This window comes from Clinocottus analis, unplaced genomic scaffold (genome assembly GCF_023055335.1).
Source record: "Clinocottus analis isolate CAN_PGR_092001 unplaced genomic scaffold, fCliAna1.0.p SCAF_12, whole genome shotgun sequence".
Classification (NCBI taxonomy): domain Eukaryota; kingdom Metazoa; phylum Chordata; class Actinopteri; order Perciformes; family Cottidae; genus Clinocottus; species Clinocottus analis.
The window spans coordinates 4,094,829-4,115,358 of NW_027175843.1; the positions used below are offsets into that span (position 1 = coordinate 4,094,829).

A 20,530-nucleotide genomic window follows, 5' to 3' on the forward strand; every position below is an offset into this window, starting at 1 on the left:
CAAAAAAACAAGCAAATAAATAAATAAAAGTTTGTAAAGTGATCAGATGCACAAGTTGGCAAGTGTAACAACGTAGAGGCAGACTACAGAGCCCAGCGGTATTTGGAGGTAATTTAGAATAACTCAAATATTATTATTATTAACTTACACTCTTGAATATGCATCGATATTCTGTATTTTTCCCACTATATATGGATATAGTTCGATATGATATTTTCTTCAGTTTGACGTACCTTATAAAACAAACAACTACTGACAAATGAGCCTTACAATATTTCATATGAGGTCTAGATTTATGTCTTAATATGTGTACAACAAACTCCAAAAGGGCAAATTCCACCCAGAAAACTATATTTAAAAATAAATAAACATGCAGAGTTTATGCAGGTTATGTAAAACTGTCAATTTGAAGGTGAAACTGCTCATATTTAGTTTCATGTTTAACCATCTACCAAAACTACAATTAGAACAATAACTGAAACATGCCGGGCTCCGTAGTACGTAAACAAACATGATTTTAAAACAAAAGACATTCTGTCAAATCTATCAAATTTCGACAAAAGGCTTTGCAACCCTTTCTTCTTCTTCTTTTTTTTATGCAGCAGTCACAGTCAGAAATAACTTAAACATAACAATTGTAATACCACATGTATGACCTTCACAGCCAAATAAAAACAAAAGAAATGACTCAACCGACACATCAGTGCACTTTTCCTGGCGTATTTTAAACTACACTCGGTTATAGTTTCAGTCTACAGTACCAACATGCTTCATAAACAGGAATAACTGTCAGTTTGATCTATAAAGTTACTACTCACGCATAACCCTGCTGCCGATGAGGCAGATTATTATTAACACATGAATTCCCTTCAAAGTTAACGTGTTTTTTTGGCTCAAACGAGTTTGGAAAAAACAGGATGAAGACAGACGAGCAACAAAAAAAAACAACACAAATAAAGTCAGTCTGTCGGCTCCGTTGCTCAAGAAAGACAACGAGTAGCAGCAAGGAATAGCAGCTACGTTTCCATCAGATCATCACAAGTTCAGACAAAAGAAAATCATGTCGTACATCTTTAAAAGACCAAGGGAGGATCCATGACTGAAGGCTTTCAATTTCTGATTGGAAAAAAACTCACCGCACTAATTTTTAAACATGTACTTGTACATGTAGTTCTGGAAATCCACCCCAAAACTGGAAACAAAATAAAACCAAAGCGAAAAAATAACAGCTCCTGAAGCAAATATTTGCCGTTTTCAAAAAACAAAAAAAAAGTGTGATTTCCTTTCATTTTTGGGCATCAGTTAGCTGATTTATTAGCTTCAAACCCTGACACATGTTTGTTTTTCGGGTTTGCCTGACAACAGGATGAAGACGACGTCAAAGTAAAAGTGTTTTTAGTGAGTTAGAAAGGCCATCTAGGTTGCATAGAGAGACTAAAAGCTAAAGCTGCTATCGTGTTTGATCGATTCTGCACGAATAAAGCACAACAGGAAGTAGAATTGGAGGAAGAGGAGGAAGGGAAAAGGCGACGAGGAAAGAATACGTTACAGTAGATTATTGCCACCAGTTCATTTACAATGAGACCGATGGAGGAAGAGAATGTGCTCCCGCAGACTGACGGAGTCCCTGTTTTTAAAATCCACGTCCGTTTGCAGTTTTACATTAAAATAACACTGTTTTCAAACCGGTGACTCAAAGGTCATCTTTCATCCCACATGTACACGTTAAGTAACTCAGGTGAAGTAAAAGGAGATCTGATAACAAAAAGAAGTATTTCCATACTTCAATCACAGCTATTACGTATAAGTTCTACTGGTAATATTATATAGTTATTATTAATGGGTAAAACATCCCAATTCATTGGCTCCAGTTACATCCCAAATGAACCCAAAATGTGTTTGGATTTGTTCAGATCATCTGCGACGCGTCGTCCCGGTTGGAGAGAAAATGTACTTTATGAAAACGTCCCTGCAGCATTAACCACTTCCTGCTGTTGATCCACATTTTTGGAGTAAATAATAACTTTACCGTGGCTTCAACAAACTGTTTTTTGTCATTATCGATACTTTCTTTTCAGAAAATAGTGAAATCCTGATCACAAGGTTGTTTTTCTTTTTTTAAACTTCTTCGTCTAACGGTCCCAAACCCAAAGAAATTCAGGTGATTGGGATGTAAGAAGAAGAAAATTTCACATTTGAAAAATATTTTTCATCTCCAGTATCTGAATCCTCTTGAGCATCACCGCACGAAAAACAGGAAACACATTCTTGTGTTTGGTCGCACAGACTTTCAGAGAAGTGTTTTAAACGATATTATAACAACTCTAGAACGAAGCGAGCGTACAGACGGTGGAATAATGGACTCTGCTGCAGCGGTGCGTCGAGAAGCCTCTATTGATGCTCTGAAGACTGATGAAAGGACAAGTTCACATCTTAATGAATCCTCACATACCCTCATGTACATGTTGGGACTTCTTTTCTCGCTGTAATCATTCCTCCGGTCCATACTGGCCTTTAAAGAGATGCTCTGCGAGTGATGGGGGACACAACTCCACAGTCCACGTTCTGAACAAAAGTATATTTCAGAGTTTATTTCAAGTCTAAGTGAGGCTTCGGCCGAGTTAGATTGACTTGTTGAGTTAGATGTTTGGATTAAACTGTATATTAAAACGATAAAAATATCAACTTGATGTGACTAAGCCGCTAAAAGCCGGATATCAACTCGCATAGCAATTTATTTAGACCGGGATCTTTTTAATTACCACTATGAACAGGAGGATTATTATTTCAAGCATATGATGACTGTGTCAAGACAGACATGGAAAAAATGTGCACCTACATTTTCACATGTAATTTCATAGCAACGGGCATTAATCAAAGTTGACTGCTCTCCTCTGGAGAGAAGGAAGCTTTTTGCAGCCGCCTATCAAGACTACAGTGGGACAGTTTCATTCTGAAATACTCAATTTCAGTCATTTAATCTGTAAACAAAGACAACAAAAGGATCACATTTGACCAGCAGTCGAGCAGCAAAGAAGCAAAACAGCAAATCTTCACATTTGAGAGGCTGGATCCAGAGAATGTTCTCCCGACTTGATCAATTATTAATCAATTGCTAAACTTGTTAATCATTTTCTGTCCATTTTCCAGAAGGTTTAAACACTGGACTTGTGCCCGGAAGTTAGAATAAACCAGCCGAAATGTTCCGACTGTTAGTTTGAAGGTCTCGAGTTTAACAGCTGTGATTTGGGATTAAGTGAAAGTGGTGACGTGGTAAAAGGATGAAGACGGCCTTGACGTGTGACGTTTGAGTACAAAATACTAGTGAGTTCAGCCTGGTGCGGTAGTTCTTCAGTTGTTAGCAGGTACACGCGCACATAAAACACACAAACCTGACGATGCGTCCAGGCTCTGGACCCGCGTCACTGAGTGTGTCCTGTGGACACGCATGATTCAGAAAAACAGGCACTTTGTCCAGCGTCACGGCCCGGCAGCGCCACAACTGTTACTGCTCGTGTGTGTGCGTGTGTGTGTGCGTGTGTGTGTGTGTGTGAGTCTCAGGTGTCCTGGTAGGGCAGGTGAAAGCAGCCGGGGCCGTCGTCGTCGTCGGGCGACCAGAAGGAGGACGGCCTCATGTGGTGCAGCTCTCTGCGCACGCAGCGAGGACACGGCTGAGCTTTCTGTCGGCACTCGGCGTGGAACACGGCGCCGCAGCCGTCGCACCTGCAACGCCACAGGAGAGCACGCGGGTCAGCGTCGAGGCACTCGGACGAGGGGAAGACTGTCGGCACGTCACGGTTCCTCGCTACAACCGTTTTAAACAAGGAAGACTTAGAAGTAGGGAGGCTGAAGTTGAAAGATTCAGAAAAAAATCTTTCAATTTCAGTCAAAAAAAAGACGTTTTTTTTAATGTTTAGTGGAAACACTTTTTTAGAAGGTTTGTCTTTTTTAAAGTATTAACCAACAAGGTTACTCCTGCAGTAGCAGAGTTTGTAAAAAGGATGTTTTACTGTAGTTTTGCTGTTGTCAAAACGCTGACTCATCAAAACCTTTGTCCCTTTTTGATTCTTCTTTCACCGTGGAGGTACGAGAGAAAAAAACAGTTATCTTTGGGAATTCCTCAAGAAAAATAGTGTAGAGAAAAAAAAGTGTTAAGAAGAACAATATTCCCCTTTTTCAAAACTTTAAAGCAATCTATACAACTTTTACTGTGTCACAATTTCAGATTTATACCGGTGTTAACTATTGAACTATTTAGAAAACTAAATTGTAGACAAAACCTTTTTCCCACAACAAGATACAAACATTATTTGTAAAACCTGTAAAGTAAAGTAAACATCATTTACATTTGTGATTTTCTGTAATCTTTCAAGCATTTTGTCAATGAAAAATATTTGCTGACCTCCTTTTGTCACGACAAAAACAAAATAAACATCACCCTTTGAAAACGAAAACTACGAGTGGACGTATTACAGATTCACGCACTAATAACCGTTTTACTGCAACAGCCTGCCGTGTGGGGCTGCAGGCGGATTACAGCTCATTTCCTGTCTGAGTAACTGAATCAGCTCCACTAGAAGCACCGGTAAGTACAGCAGAGAGAGCCGTTATCAGCTGAGACTTCACACTTCCTCCGCAGGTCATAAAACACAACGCAACAGGGAAGGCGTGTCTGTGTGTGTCTGTCTGTGTGTCTGTGTGCGAGTGACGGTGTGTTTCTTGGAGGAGCCCGTCCCGATTGGCTCTCGTCTCTCTGAGTTTCAGTGACGATGACGAGGCTCTGGACTCCGTTAGTTTTCAGATCCCATTACATCAATCGTATCTGAACTCAAGGACCAGCCCAGATTGTTTTGTGGCTCTACACTGTGGGTGTGTGTGTATGTATGTGTAAAGGAACATTGTCTGAGGATGTGTACCTCTTGGTGGCGTTCTCCTGGAAGGGGTAGAGGACCTGTCCGTTGTGGCAGAGCTCACAGATGAAGCCTTTCTCTCGACACAAACTGCAGCTGAAAACGTGCGAGCTGGCAAACTTGATCACCTTGGAGAGGAAGGGAGCCAGCTTCCCATCGATCACCTGGAGGGCAGAGGGGCAGAACGAAAAGAAGCGTGCGGTCAACAACAACAAGACTTCAAAATGTACCAGCTTTACTACGTCTACGGGGAGTTCAAAACATGACAGAAAGGAGGACAAACTGCTGTAAAACACCTTTATAGTGTTAACCAGCAGAATTAAATTCAATGCGCTCCCTTCTTCAAAGGAAGTGGCCATGATGGTCGACGGTATTCTGCTAAATATGATCATGTTTAATATCCAGCTAGAGAGCAAGCCATTGCTCCAGTGGCATACCAGTGGTTCAGGTAGCATCTATGCATCTATCAAGGGTTTTAACACATCTCTAGGGCTCTGTTTTTGCATCATTTCACATATTCCACCCTCTTTATTTCAGAATATATACAAACACATATTTTATCCATTACTCTTCATTACTGCTGAGGTGAGGGGGAGGAGAGACCAAAGGTTTTGAGATCAGTTAAAAGTGCTTTTTAGAGATAACATCATTGACCAAAAGAGAGAAGGAATCCTCAAGCTTGGAGGAAAGACTCGAGAGGAGAGGAGAGGAAAACTGAAGGAAGGAAGGAAGACAGTAAATGAGGTGAACGCCTTTTAATGGCAACGCTTGGCAGGTTCCTTTAAGAGCTGAGGCGGGGGGGCGGCAGCAGTATTGTAGTGAAGAGACAGTGAATGACTTGAGAGGGGAGACTGTTAGTGGAAGGAAAAGCTGTGCAGAATCTCACAGAAATACAAAAGTGAACATGCTGGGTTTTGTCGCATCATGCCAATAATGCATCTTACGTGAGACCCGGAGGTACAAGGTTGGAGAAAGACCGTGGCGGAGATACAAAATACAAGAGAGATCTTGAGAGAGGGAGCGAAAGAGCGAGAGCGAAAGAGCGAGAGAGAGAGAGCCTGTATTCAGATACAAGTGGTTCCACCTGGCAGAGCTCTGGACCTCCCAATTATAACCTCCTTCATGCTGTTTGTTACACGACGAGGAGAAGAGGAGGACGGGATGGAGAGGAGGAAGAAACCACACACACACACACACACACACACACACATAAACAGAGGAAACATGGAGGAGCACGGATCCTGTTTACAGTAAATCATAGACTGAGAGTAATGGCCGACACCGAAGGCCTTTACGAGAACAGCCCATTCTGTACCCTGCGGGACTATCGTGCTATGAAATGATCGGCCTCAGACCAGCACGAGGGAGTCAAATGAAAGTATTTTCTCCTTTTATGAACATATTTAGTTCAAACAGTCTCAAGAGAAATGTATGTCCATTTTTTACACCATTTGTTATTCACACTGGGGGGGCGGTTGTAGCTCACGGGGAGAGCGGTTGTCCTGTAACCACAAGGTGGCTAAGCTAGCCTAGCTTGGTAACCTACGCACGTTTCCATACAGGCTTCTGGTGTGCGCCGAGATCTGAACTTTCCTTCGAGCATGGTCTCTACAGATGTTTGATTAAGTAGAAAATGCTTCCAAACATCATGTCTTAAGCAAACTGAAAACGTCTTAAAATATTATTTTAAAAAAAAGAAGAAAACGTTACATGTGTCCCCGCACTAAACCGAAGCAGTCCGGGTCCAGCCCGGTCCACATGACGAATGGCTCTCCTGATGGAGGCTGACAGGCTCGGTAATTAAGGCCCGCTATAATTGGACTGGGCAGAATCAAACGACTGGCAGCACAGCTCTGGTGGCTGCTGGGTACTCCAGAGGGACTAAAGACGGAGGGCGGCACCGAAAGACGGATGGATGGAGAGTGACGGAAGTAAAAACCGACAGGCGTAGAGCCATATAAAGAAATCAACGTATTGTTCATGTGTGACGCCTGGATGCAGTCATACATCATGAATCCGTCCGAAAATAACTCACCCGTGATATTATCACATGCGTTTATCTGAATCCACAAATACGTTGCTTCGTTTCAAAAAGATCCCATGCATTTGTCGTACCGCTTGCCATAAATAATCGGTGACCATTTTATTCGCTACACAAAGTACCCAAGCCCGGCAGGGCCGCACCGGTACAATCATTCAGACAGGAACCTAAATTTCAACCCCCATTAATTTGTACTCTTGCTGGCGTCCAACAATGAAGTCAAATATTGATGGCTGTGCCGAGCGTCTGGGCCAACCAGCCGCCCGCTGGCAGACCTCTCGGCGCTCCGATGGAGAGTTCAGGGTCGGCCGGCTCGGGCTAACTTCTGTCTCCACAACAGACAGGTTTTGTTGACATGTGGGTTCTGCAAAATGGGCACAGGTCCCGAGATAGATTGGAGGGGTTCTGAGATGATTAACAGGACGAGAGAAGAGAAATATGAAAGATACACTGATTTACATTCAGTTCATGGGACGATTTGAAAAGAGCTGACGCTTCTCATTCGGGTCAGTGCAAACTTATTAAAACGTTGCACAACGTAGTGCACAGAAGAATTGTCAACAGAATTTGTTGTTGATCTAAACTTTAAAAAGCATGTGCAAGACTACAGGACCAGCATTTTTAAACAATGTGGAATTTGCAAACTGTGCAACATTCACAATATGATTCTGGCGCAGCCGACGGGACAATCCCCTCCGACCCCCTAACACACACACAGACACACACACACACACTTCACCTCCTCCTCTCTCCCTCCCTCCCTCCCTCCCTCAATCCATCCTCTTAAACTCCTCCCCCTCCAGTTCAACCTCTTTTTCTGCTCCATGCAGAGTCTTTGTGCTCCAAAACCTCCTAATCCCCTAAAACTGCTGTTTAACAGCCGTTCGCTGCCCTCCTCTCTCTCTCTCCTTCTCTCTCCCTCTCTCTCCTATCTCTCCCTCCCTCTGTCTGTCTCACACACAGACTACCGCAGCTCCATTGAGGAACTAGAAAGCCAGCTGGGATTACATGACTGGAAAGACCAGCTCTGTTTGGATAACACCCTCTCCCCTCTCTCTCTCTCTCTCTCTCTCTCTCTCTCTCACACACACTTATAGACTCGATGTATGTTGATTGTCACTGTCTGTGGAGTCTGGAGGTTCCACACGTTTGGAGAAGCTACAAGATGATATATATATATATATATATATATATATATATATATATATATATATATATATATATATATATATATATATATATATATATGTTTTTGTGAATAAAGAAGCTCTAAATATGTGTCCACGCCAAGTCAGGAATAAAGAAAGAAGACTCCATCATCTGGAGGAAATAAAAGTAGCTACATTTAAGTCAATTGCAATGACGCGTCAGTACCTTGTGCTTCAGTGATCTCGGAGGACTTGAATCATGGGAAGTCGAGTCCAACAAAGAAACGAGAGCTTTTCAGTTGGGCCCGGCGCAAGAGCGCTAATACACTTCTCGCTGTATACTTGTAACGTTCTTCGGAGTGAAGCTGAAGCCAGAGTTATGGTCGATGCGAAGGGGTAAACCTTTGTTGCCCAAGTTCCAGGATAACGAGGAAGACTTTCATGTCGCCCCACTTGATCTGATCGTGGAACTCTGACATCGTGCATTTGGGGGTGAACGCTACTTTTAACATTTACTCGAGAGGCCTCTGTGTGTCTGGACAAGTGTGAGTGGAGAGGCATGCCTGGCATAGAGGGAATGCCAGAGTAGCACTGTGGGAAGCCTGCTGCGTGCTCACGCACACGCACACACGCACAACTTTGCTACTACTTTAGTCCTCACACAAAACCCTAGAAACAATCATTAAAGGCAGCAGGGGAAAAGGGCAGAGTGTCCTTAGACAAACACATACGTTTTCTCCGAATGAACTGCCTCCTAATGGGGATATGGGTGGAGGCTATTTGTCGGGAGGTGAATAGACTTAGTGTCGTCCAGGGTTTAGCCAGGGGAGTTTAGCCTCCACTGACCTCTGAGTGGGAACAAAAAAAGCCACGTTGATTAAGAGCGTCATTTTATTCAGGAGGTGAATCAAAAGAAACAAGCTTGTTAATATGGAAAACCAATTAAGGGGCAGAGTGCTTGAGAATCTCAGAGAGATGGAGGAGGTTAGAGGGAGGAGGGGAGGGAAGGAGGGAAGGAGGGAAGGAGGAGAGGGAGCGGTGCAGTCTATACTTAGTGTTGAAATTAGAACTAAATCACCAGTTTGGTGTTTATGAGGAAATCACAGAGTTTAGCAGCGAAAGAGAGAGTGGCGTGCACACACACACACATACGTAACACATACACACACACACAACACATGTGTGCTGAGCGTGTGTGAGGCCAAGGGGATGTCGGGAAGAATGGAGGGATGTCACGCTTTGTTTTTCTGCCTGTTGATTCTGAATGTAACCAATTAGTGAAGCAGAGAGACACAGAGTGTGGGAGTGGAGGAGGAGGAGGAGGACGACGAGGAGGGGGTCCAATCTCTTTCACCGTGAGAGTCTGTGGCCGAGCACTGAGTCAGGGAAGGGGGGGGTTGAAAGAAGAAGAAGAAAAAAAATGGGGCAGGGTACAACATAATGACAAACAAAAGAACTTTTCAGTCATTTGTAAAGTTTCCTCTGACCCCCAAACTCAGTTCGAGGACTAGATACTGAACCGCTGAAAGGCCAGGCTGTGTTTCCTTTTTTTAATGACCACTGCTAAAAAGACAAAAAGAATTTCTCTACTTTCATATCAAACTGAAGGCATTTCAATTGAAAAACAGCGTTGGCGCAGCGCTGCAGTATTAACGGCAGACGTGGTGGGAGAGATATGCCACTTGATAAGAAAATCCGCCGATTAGATGCGGCAGAGTTGAAGGTTTTCACGATGCCAGATATGAATTCTTTCCACCGACACCATTGTTTTCTTGGATCAGGACACTTGAAAGAGCTAACCCTGCTCTAAACAGGGCTATTAGAGGGTATTACCCTCTCTTATCACTGGTATGACATGGGCTCTCGCCAGAGAAACAAAAGGACAGGTTGTACACTCCATAAGGCCAGCAACATTCCTGTTTCTCAGATTTTTTAACAAATCGAATGACAAATGTTAGTTTGTTGCTCAGTATTTTTTTTTAAACCAAAGAAATCCGGCATTCAGAACATGTTGCATTGCATTTGTTGGGAACTACTTTAAGCGGCGGATTGATACACATTTGGTGCTCCAGTGAGTGTTTGGAGCAGCAGGACAGCGTGAAAGTGATAGTCAAAATAAACTGAAGCGTGTTTAATGTGACAAAGTATTGTGTTGCCAAGTGCAACCGTGTGTTGAATAGTTTTTAATACAACAATAGTTCCTCTTTGCTGGAAAATGTTAGCAGGGCTCTAAAATAGCAAGATCTCTAATACTGTATTAGCATGTGTGTGGTTGTGAGTATGTGTGTATGTGTGTGTGTTTGTGTACATGTGTGTGTGTCTGTGTACCTGCTGCAGGTCCGCCATGGAGTACAGGTGGATGTGCTGTAGCAGGTATTCTCTGGGGAAGATCCTGTGAAAAGACCCAAGAGAACAAATACAGTCTTGAGACATCATTCTGTGAAGCAGCTCATGAGTCACAACGTTCAGCACATCCTCCCTCGACTTATTTTTTAAAAAAATAACCATGATTCCCTTGCTTTGCCAACAAAGCAGGTCAAGGTAAAATGTATTACCTTTTATTGTAACCACCATTTAAATGTGTTATACAGACAAACCGCATGATGTGCTCTGACACACTCAATAAAGAATAGAGTGAAAAATAACATAAACCAAAGAGAGAAAGAGAGTGTGAGTGTGTGTGTGTGTGTGTGTGTGTGAGTGTGTGTGTGTGAGTGTGTGTGTGTGGCCTCCTCTCAGACCACTAAGATGGATGGCACCATGTTAAATCCTGTCTAAGCTGTGATGAGTGTCACCAAAACACAAGTGTGTGTGTGTGTGTGTGTGTGTGAGAGAGAGAGAGAGCGAGAGAGATCCATACACCTCATGGTGATAGGCACCTCTGATAAACTACTGTTAGGTACGTTTCCAATGGTTACACATCAGCATTCACAAGACTACACACTTGCATGCACGCACACACACACACACGCGCACACACACACGCACACACACACACACATGTCCCACAATCAAACACAGACTGGCTCCTTGTTGAGTGTGTCGTCGGTGCCCAGATGAACACACCTTCAAAGTGTGCCGATCTTGATTAAAGTACTTGAGAACGAACACATTTTGGGATTAGATTAGAAGCAGAAGATACACAGATTTATGCATATATGCAAACACACAGACACACACACACAAATACATAACAACGAATGATAATGTTTGCATAAGACCAGATATTTAATACCATATTTCATTTCATGATGCTGTGTGTATTTCCAGAGCAGCTGACACACCTTTGATTCAGATTTAGTTTCCACTCTGTGATTATGATCGTGTACTGAAGGAGGGTGTGACCTGACTAAGTGTGTGTGTGTGTGTGTGTGTGAGAACCTGCAGATGTAGGAGGTCCTGCAAATTGTGTGTGTGTGTGTGTAGGGGGTGGAAAAAATAAACACATTACAATCTTATGCAAACCAAAACCAAATCTTATCTTTGTTAAACACATAACGTTCAACCTGTGTTGACACAGTGTCACGGTTGGAAAAAAGACTTTCCGGATGCTGTAAGTTTGTGGTGTCAATGTTTGGAATGATCCGATGAGTCGACTAATTCTCGAAAAGGAAAGTTTCTGTAGCTCCACAAAAAAAAAAAGGAATTGATAAACAACTACATGCAACCAGTATTTACTACCTGCTACAACCACAACTTCTTCTTCCACTACCGTGACCCCTAGTAAACCTTCACAACCACCTAATAAACACAATAAACCACTTTAAACCCACTAACAACAACCTTGTACATCCCATCAAAAACTATTAAGACCTATTCACACCACAGAGACCATGTATTACATCACAACACACAACAACCGCGTCAAAGCTTATTACTTCTTCATATCATGAAGAAGTAATAATAATTAATTGAAGAAGTCATAATAATTACTTCTTCATAACATTAAGTAATAACCTTGGTTTGGTAAGAGAGAAAATCATTTCGCAAAAATGCCAAAATAAGTTATATCCTCATATCCCTATATTATTGAGAAGATTTCAGTACAAATAATTTCCTCCCCCTCTAAAAAAAAAAGGAATAATGCTGCCTGGGTGCATGAAAAAAAAGAAATAATCTTTCTGCAAAAATAACAGATGATCGCCCAACAATTACTGACACTTTGGCAAACACTAGTAATCATCCAGCAAACTCGGGGCAGTGACTCACTCCCAACCCGAAGTGCAACCCATTTCCTGCAGAGAACCGTGGCCTCAGGAGGTGCCGACTCGCATCCCGACCGCTTCACACTCGGCTACAAACCGCCCCGGTGCGTGCTTTAGGGTCACGCTCCTTAGGATCCGCCACCGCCACGTCGTCTGCACAGAGCAGGGACCCAATTCTGAGGTCCCCGAACCGGACGCGCTCCCCTCTGTGAAAATCCCAGATCTGGTGGCAAGATGCTCGGCGGAGGCCAAAACACGCACTGGAAACCTGTTTGAGCTCATGCCCAGTACACGGACACGCCTCTCACTTTGGGGGATGCAAGGACCGGATGGCTCGTGACACGGGACTCGTTACACAATGATACCGCAGTACCGTCCACAGGACCCCCATCCGGCATACCACAAAACACATTCAGATTGGACCAACAGGCCCGCAAGAGTAAAGATCTGTTCCACTGTTCCAAGTCCAGGACGCCCATTCGCATTGCTCCTCCTGGATCTGAGGTCCGACAGTCAGAGCCTCCATTCCAGCTCCCTGGAATAAACTTTGCTGGGGAGGCCGAGCAGTGCGATACCCTCTCTCCGGTGCCAACCGGGAGCCTGTCTGCTGTTTTCAGATATTCCTCGGTCAACCGAGCCTGAGAGGCCTCCTTCACCTCTAGTGTCCATGTGAAGGTCCTCAGGTGGCTGGAAGAGGCTTTGAAACCAAGACCAGCAACCTTAAAGAGAACACTTAATGTCCACATCAAGTCCTCAAGCAACAAAACGAAAACAACTCAGCGTTTCAAATGACGCACGTGGCTAATGTTAGCCTCCTTAGCTCGCTAATTAGAGCTTTTAGAATAAACTTTATCCGTCATATCACATGTTTTACATACATACATGAAATTCGGTCCCTGCATTTAGCCCATCCATAGCAATTTAGGAGCAGTGGGCTGCTTAAAAGCGCCCGGGTAGCAACTAGGCGTTCAGTGTCTTGATCATAATGATATCTGCTAGCGACGGTTGCCAACAAAATGAACACTTGCTGGCTGGAAATGAGAAGCCTGCTCTTGTTTGCTTCTGTCTGAAATCAAGGACCCATTGTTCCATCGGTAAATCTGCAACCATTGGTAAACATTACGTACCATGCATAAGCTATATAGCACGGACCATGTTTACATTACAAATAGCTTTTTGTCATTAAGATATGGACACCAGACCTGCCTCATTTACCACAAACAATTCACTAAAACTTTGACAATAAAACCACAAAAGACAGTTTTTATGCTTAGGTAGATCAAATACTACTTCCATCAAAGATGTTTGAGGAGTGCAGCACAGGGCCTAACGCATAGTGCTCCCTGACTTACAGCCTTTGATGCCTCATGTGGTTGTGTGTGTGATTGTGTCTCCATGGCTTTCTGCATGTATGCAACAGACATCTCCCTTCAGACCCCCTGAAGTAGACTGATGACTAGGGGAAGGTTTTAGCGCCACGGCCCTCATCAATCCTGCAGTGTTTGGAAGTGGCGGGGCACCAGCCGGCACTAGCTAATGGGACAGGAGTAAACACAGAAGGAAATGATGCTGCTCGTCTCTGTGTTGCAACAGGGCTAATATGGGGCTTTTGGTTTGACGCTACTTGGCAGGTCAGAGAGAAAAACACTTCAATGGTGGGACATCGAGACTCTCACTGAAGACCAAAAATAACGAGTTATTGACAATCAGTGTGTTATTCTGAATCTGGCATCTGACATAAGCAGCCTTTAACATTTTGTCTCTAATGTATACTTCATTTGATTTCTTTGTGAAACTATTTATATATGCATTATTTATTTGGATTTGTGGTAAATGTGAGGAGTATAAGAAACCCAAACAAAGCACAAATGACAGAAATAGTATAGCATAGTAAGAAGATATAAATATAGGCCGACTAACAAAACGGTCATTATAGGCTTTTTCTTATACTTCGCCGTAAATTAAAGCATTACTGTAATTCGAGGGTGAACCAAATTACAGCGTCAGATCTCTTTCAGTTAGACCAGTTTAAACCGTGAAGATATTCGTGGTGAATTCAGAAAGAGCGTTCCTGTTACTTTGGATAATCCACCGACCTGGCTGTGGACATTTGCATGGTTAGATATGGTTACTAGAAACTGCACGTTTGGCAAATGATCCTGATAGAGTATTAAATAGATTCCAGCCTGTCTGCTGAGGTGGACGCTCCTCCTTTAGAAATAGTTGGATCAGAGTGTATTAGTGACCTGGAGCGGGGCAAGGATCATCCATCAGCTCACAGACAAGGCTTTCAGTGTGGGACCCCATTCAGATAAACAGTCTGATCATCACATGTGCACACACACGCACACACACACGCACACATACACGCACACACACACACACACACACACACACACACACACACACACACACAGGCGCACATCCTTTATGTGTATGCAGCGTATATACAGACAGGAATGCATGCAGATAAAAGTTATGGCAATATACATGCATGCACTCAGGCACACACGTGTAAACACGGATCATACGGGGAGATGTTAACCGTCTGTGAAGTCAATCAATCACCGGAGGAATAATAACAGCGCATCAGTCAGATGACACGGCCTGCTGGCTGCACAGAAAATAACTTCCTGAAATGACATTGACAAGTTTAAAAACAGTTCGGCTGCGTGTGTTCTGGTGTGATTTGGGTGAACTCAGCCTTCAAATCTGACCGAACTCTTGCCGACTGGTCACAAACAAGTCCCTTTTAAAAGCTGCAGATCGGCTTCTCAGCAGAACTACAAGATTCGATGTCCCACTTAAAACGTACTCGCTCCTCGAAGGTTCCCTGCTTGTCTTGAATGGATTTGAACCTCGTCTTAAATGTCTGCACAAATCGCATGTTTAATGTGTGAACGACTTCGCCGCCGACCTACCTTCGTCGGAGGTCTTCGGCGACGGTCGCCCGGCAGCTGAACAGGTAGGCCCGCAGCGACTGGAGCTGCTGACGGAGACGCAGCACGGTGCTGAGAGGCTCGACGTGCTCATACAGACACGGGTTGAGCTGCTGGACGTCCAGCAGAGGCTCCTCGTACACAAACTCCAGGAACTCCTTGGCCTGTTTGGACACCTGGAGGAGCACAACAGAGCCCCCATCAGGGTCACGGCACCACGGACCGGAGACGAGAGGGGAAACACCCAACAAGCCCTGTGACTGTAATGCGGATGGTGCAGGGCTAGGAATGCGTACTATGCACTGATATAACGTGTAAACAGGTGAGCTGTCATGGTGCTGGAATGTTGTGGTTTTATTGGACAGAGCTGCTGTTAATATTTAACCGTTATTTTAACTTTTATCTGAAATGAAATGTGATTTAAAATTGGCTACAATTGGTCAGAAAGGGCACAACTTGAACAACCCAAAGATGCCCGCTGGTGCTCGAGTGGCACATGATGAGTTATCCAATAATAGAAAGAATCATATTTTGTGAATGTGTGTGTGTGTGTTTTCCCACCTTGTGCTTACTGGTGTCCCAGTTGTGCAGCAGACGTGCTGGGATGAGGAAAGAGTTGTCCTGGTGGCAGCTCTGGCAGTAGTACCAGCCGCTGTAGTAGCAAACTTTTGCCTTTCCTCTGGAGAGGCCGACCGGACGCTGACAACCTGAGGACAAAGCCGTTGAGTAAGTATGCGTGTGTGTGTGTGCTTATATCGTATTAAAAAACAAACATATGATGCGATATGATACTCTGAGTGCTTGAATCAGGGCTCGACAGCCAGGTTGACAATCCTTTGCCTTGGTTTGCCAGTTTGGGGCAACTGCTTTTTAAATTGTAAAAAATAAGAAAACAGCAAGACATGAACTCCAAACTAAATAATGTTTCTATATCCGTTGCATTAGTAATATTTAAATATTGCTGTTACCGTCCATTTAAACAATTATTGCATCACCTCCCCTTCTTTACGAGTGCTGGCTCCTCACCCGACCTTTGAGTGTGGCCTTCAGGAACAGCTATAAACACTTCTGCTACTTGGTCACCCATTTTAGACTGAAACTATACTTAAGTCTGCTGCATTATTGTGGCATGAATCTATCTTTATAGGTCACGTCTCCATCCACAGAACTAAACGCGGTGTACTTTCTGGAAGTGTGGATAAATGAGATGATAAATGAGATGTTTCATCGGGGTTTGTTGTATCCTGGAGATGCAGAAAATATCAATACCATATGTTAAACTATTCCATTAAGAAGTATATTTGGTTCAGTGCACCTAACTCTGTCACCACTCCCACCCTTCAAACTCCAGAAACCACACGTACGTCCTTCAGTCTCTCCAAAGCCGTGAGCAATGTTTTACTGATTATTTTCCATCTTCAACTATTAATAACCATGTTTCACCCTTGAAGTTAATCCCTCAGATAACTCCTGGGAGGTGTGAGGTGTCCTGGCATCTTTGAGCTCAGCGGAAAGAAAAATAAATCAGCTTGTTTACTGGAATAAAGCTTTTCTTCTGTCAAATGTATATGAAGCTGCATGTATAACTCCATAGCATCTTGACTTAAAAACAAACAAATAAAAAGTGATTAAAAATCCCAACCACTTTCAGTTTTGCCAACAACTTTTAAACGTCAGTGTTGAGCTCTGCTCCACGTCTCTGTGACCGGGAGGAAAGCAGTTTAACTACTTTTTAACAAAGTGTCAAAAGTGGAAACACAACCAACACAACAATCTTCTATCCGAACTTGGAATCAACGTGTGTGTCTGTGTGTGTTTGTTGTGAACAGTCTGCTGGAGCCGAGATCAGGAGAACACCAAATGACTTGGCGTTAATATGTGCCACTTTATTGCCCTCTCTAAATACCACACTAATCCAGCCGAGTAAACCCGCTGATGATAAAACGAGATAGTCCAAGTTTTAAAAAAGGCCCTTGGAAGATAATATGACGTAGAGTGGCGCTTGTAACCTGGACAAAATAACTGGAACGTATTTTATTGCTCTGATAACAGAGTTGTAGAGACAATGCCTCTAAAGAGGTGTTCCTTAAGATCAAGTGTGTGATTTTCCAACTGGTTTCCAAAAGCAACAAACAAAAGATTCTGGAAAAACTCGAAACAATAAACTCGACCGAGAGGCACCAAAAGGTCAAGATGTGTTTCATCAAGAGACAGCAGTAAATAATCCATAAAAAAGTATGTGGTGTCGCCCAGACTTTTCGCAAAAAAAACAACAACACAACTTTTGTGTAAAAAAACAACAACCCACTTTGAATTTGTATCTCTGTATATTTAAACAATTATTGCATCACCTCTCCTTTACGAGTACTGCCTTCTCAGCTGACCTTTGAGTGTGGCCTTCAGGAACAGCTATAAACACTTCTGTTACTTGGTCACCCATTTTAGACTGAAACTATATTTAAGTTCGCTGTATTATTGTGGCATGAATCTATCTTTATAGCTCACGTCTCCATCCACAGAACTAAACATGGTGTTCTTTTTGAAAGAGTGCATACATGATGATGATGATGTTTCATCGTGCAAACGCAGAGAATACTAATGCCATAACTTTTAGTCCTTCAGTCTGTTCAAGACTAAGCAATATTTTGCTGATTATTTTCCATCTTCTGGTTTAGTGCATCTTCTACTATGAATATCCATGTTTGCGTAAATCTACCCGCCTTTCCCCTTGAAGTATAATCCCTCAGATAAGAGAGTCCAGGTTCTTCCAGTAGCCACAACACGGCAGACTTCAATGACGATGTGTTTTGCAGAGCTAAAAAAGGCCGAACACATCCTCAGCTCCATTCAGCCCGATGGCTGCCCCACCGCCTGCTTTGTCTTTTTTCCACTCTTTAAAGTTTACTCCTCGCCTAAACACCCAGACCACGACCACGACCACGACCACACACACACACACACACACACACACACACACACAATACACACAAGCAGCTGAGCGCCACAGCTCTGCGACAGGTGGCCCCTATCCAGCTCCATCCTGGAGGACAGAGGGGGCCTGGAGGAAAACAGCAAAGCGAACACAGGTAGAAGAAAAAAACAAACGGGAGATTGTCATCTCGTTTTTTTTTTTGGAGGGGGGGGGGGGGCAGGAGGCGAGCTCCAGGGGGAAGAGAGACGTGTGTCAGCCTGTTTTGTCGGTGGTGCTTCAGAACAAGCGCAACGCAGGCTGACAAAAGGGGGGAAACAGACAAACAGGCTGAATGAGTAAAAGGCTATTGAGAGATGAGAGGAACGGCGGAGTCGCATGAAAGAAAAGAGTGAGATCAAACGAGGACAGATGAAGGGAGACAATAAAAGAAGAAAAAGAAGTCAGGTCAACTGCTTTCATATCACGGAAGAGGATCTGACGTCCGAAAAAGACAGACGGCATTCTCTTCCCCCGGAGAGAGCTGCATTCGATGCGCTTTAAAGTCGGAGCGTTTCGAGCTCCCGCCGCGAATTAACCTCCATCAGCAGATTATGCGTTCATACGTAGAATCTGTTGACAAGATTTGGCAGAACAATATTTGTGCGACATGAGCTCGTAAGATGGTCTCACATCTCAAGACGCTAAGCGGACTGTGAGGCAAGTCTTGGTCCACAGAATCCAGATACTTCTGGGTACAGAAATACAGCCCCTTGTTTAATTTGTACAGTCGTCCGGTTTACTGCAATCTGGGTTTTATTTTTGAAGTATTTTGGCAATCCATTTCAATTGATGACAGTAATCTGCTGATAGATGCTGACTGACTGAGTTCTTCACCAATATATACGTGTCATTTGTGATATTGCTCAATAAGTAAGAACACATCGTAGTAGAGGAAACGACAACCGTTTTAGGAGTTTGTTTTGCAACCGTAGAGTGTTGCGCTCGTGTCACACCCGATATGAATAAGCATCAACGCTGCTGTGTGGGCTCTGCTCACTTTCCCTCTGCCAAGGACCGGGCTTGTGTGGAGCTTTATTTTCTTTTTTTTTTTAAAGGGCATTCCCTGCGAGAAAGAATGCGGCTAAACCGTGCAAACTGCATTTATGTCCGTCAGACATGCGATCACCTCCAGATGTGGTCTGGCTGCTCCGATCGTATCCTTATTGCAAAGCTTTACTGCCAATTTCACTGTATCCCTAACAAACCCTTTATTGAAGAGCTGTGTCAAATCATCCATTTTTATTGCTTTCAACAGTAGACATTTATACACTGTATGTATATATTTAGATATGTTGTTTTTCTTTGGTTGAAATTACTGCTTGTGGCTAAGAAGGAAAACAACAGAGTCTTATCTCGCTGAAGGACCCGTGATCGAACACACATGTGGAGGCTAATTCCAGCAGTGAGCTCATGGTGTTGTTGGGGTGGATGCTCTTTCAGAAGAGGAACCACAGTCCACCGGGCGGGAGCCAGCGGGCCGAGAGGAAGGTCGCCAGTCGGGGAAACACCGTGTCACTTCGAGGAAAGAGCCGACCGCCGGGCCCGGCGTTCTGGCCAACTATGACCTCGGCTCTGGTCGGCCCGCTGCGGGGACCGGCGGAACAAAGACACATACGTTTGTAGCCTGAAGACATTTTGCAAAGTAAATAACAATCTTTAACCCGCAGCCTCAAATTCTATATCATGAGACGAGAAGAGAACACGGCCGCACAAAAACACACACGCGTAAACGTACTGAGGCCGTCTATAAAAACTCACGCAAGTAAAGCCTTTCACAGATAATGCATTCGGGACCAAGGCTACAAAAGGTTAAAATAACACCAAGTGTATCAATTTGATGCTGACCTTTGACAATAAATAACTTTAAAAAAAAAAATAAAAAAGCAGCAAAACAACCCTGAGAGGCCTCTGCAGAGAGAACATTTTAGTTAGCTGAACAGATTGTGAGCCTGTAGAAATAATATATATATATATATATATATATATATATATATATATATATATATATATATATATATATATATATATATATATATATATATATATATATATACACACACACATATATATATATATACACAGTATGTATTTGTTTTTGTTAGTAAATGAGGTACGTAGAATAAAAATGGACAAATACAACGTACATTTAAGAATATAGGTAAATAAATATACTTATTTACACTCAGTGTCCCCTTTAGTGGCCCTTTACTCTACTGAAGGGACTACAAAGTGTCTTTGAGTATTCAGTATTCAAGTACACAGAAAAGCACTATATACAAATACTTATTAAAAAAAACCTTCACTCCATTATACTTT

The 20,530-nt window shown here is 43.2% G+C and overlaps 1 protein-coding gene across 4 annotated transcripts in view; it reads right to left on the minus strand.

The window, feature by feature from the left end:
• plekhm3 (pleckstrin homology domain containing, family M, member 3) overlaps positions 1-20,530 on the minus strand; it is a 37,274-nt gene that overhangs the window by 3,021 nt on the left and 13,723 nt on the right. For 3 of the 4 annotated variants that reach the window (XM_068573166.1, XM_068573165.1, XM_068573164.1), the window contains exons 4-8: positions 15,805-15,950; positions 15,226-15,419; positions 10,428-10,491; positions 4,917-5,074; positions 1,259-3,723 (exon numbers count right to left, since the gene is read on the minus strand). In XM_068573166.1, the coding sequence (XP_068429267.1) occupies positions 3,558-3,723; positions 4,917-5,074; positions 10,428-10,491; positions 15,226-15,419; positions 15,805-15,950 (728 nt within the window). In that variant the 3' untranslated portion in view covers positions 1,259-3,557. Of the gene's footprint in view, positions 1-1,258; positions 3,724-4,916; positions 5,075-10,427; positions 10,492-15,225; positions 15,420-15,804; positions 15,951-20,530 lie in introns of those variants that run through there. The other variant, XM_068573167.1, reaches the window with a different exon arrangement.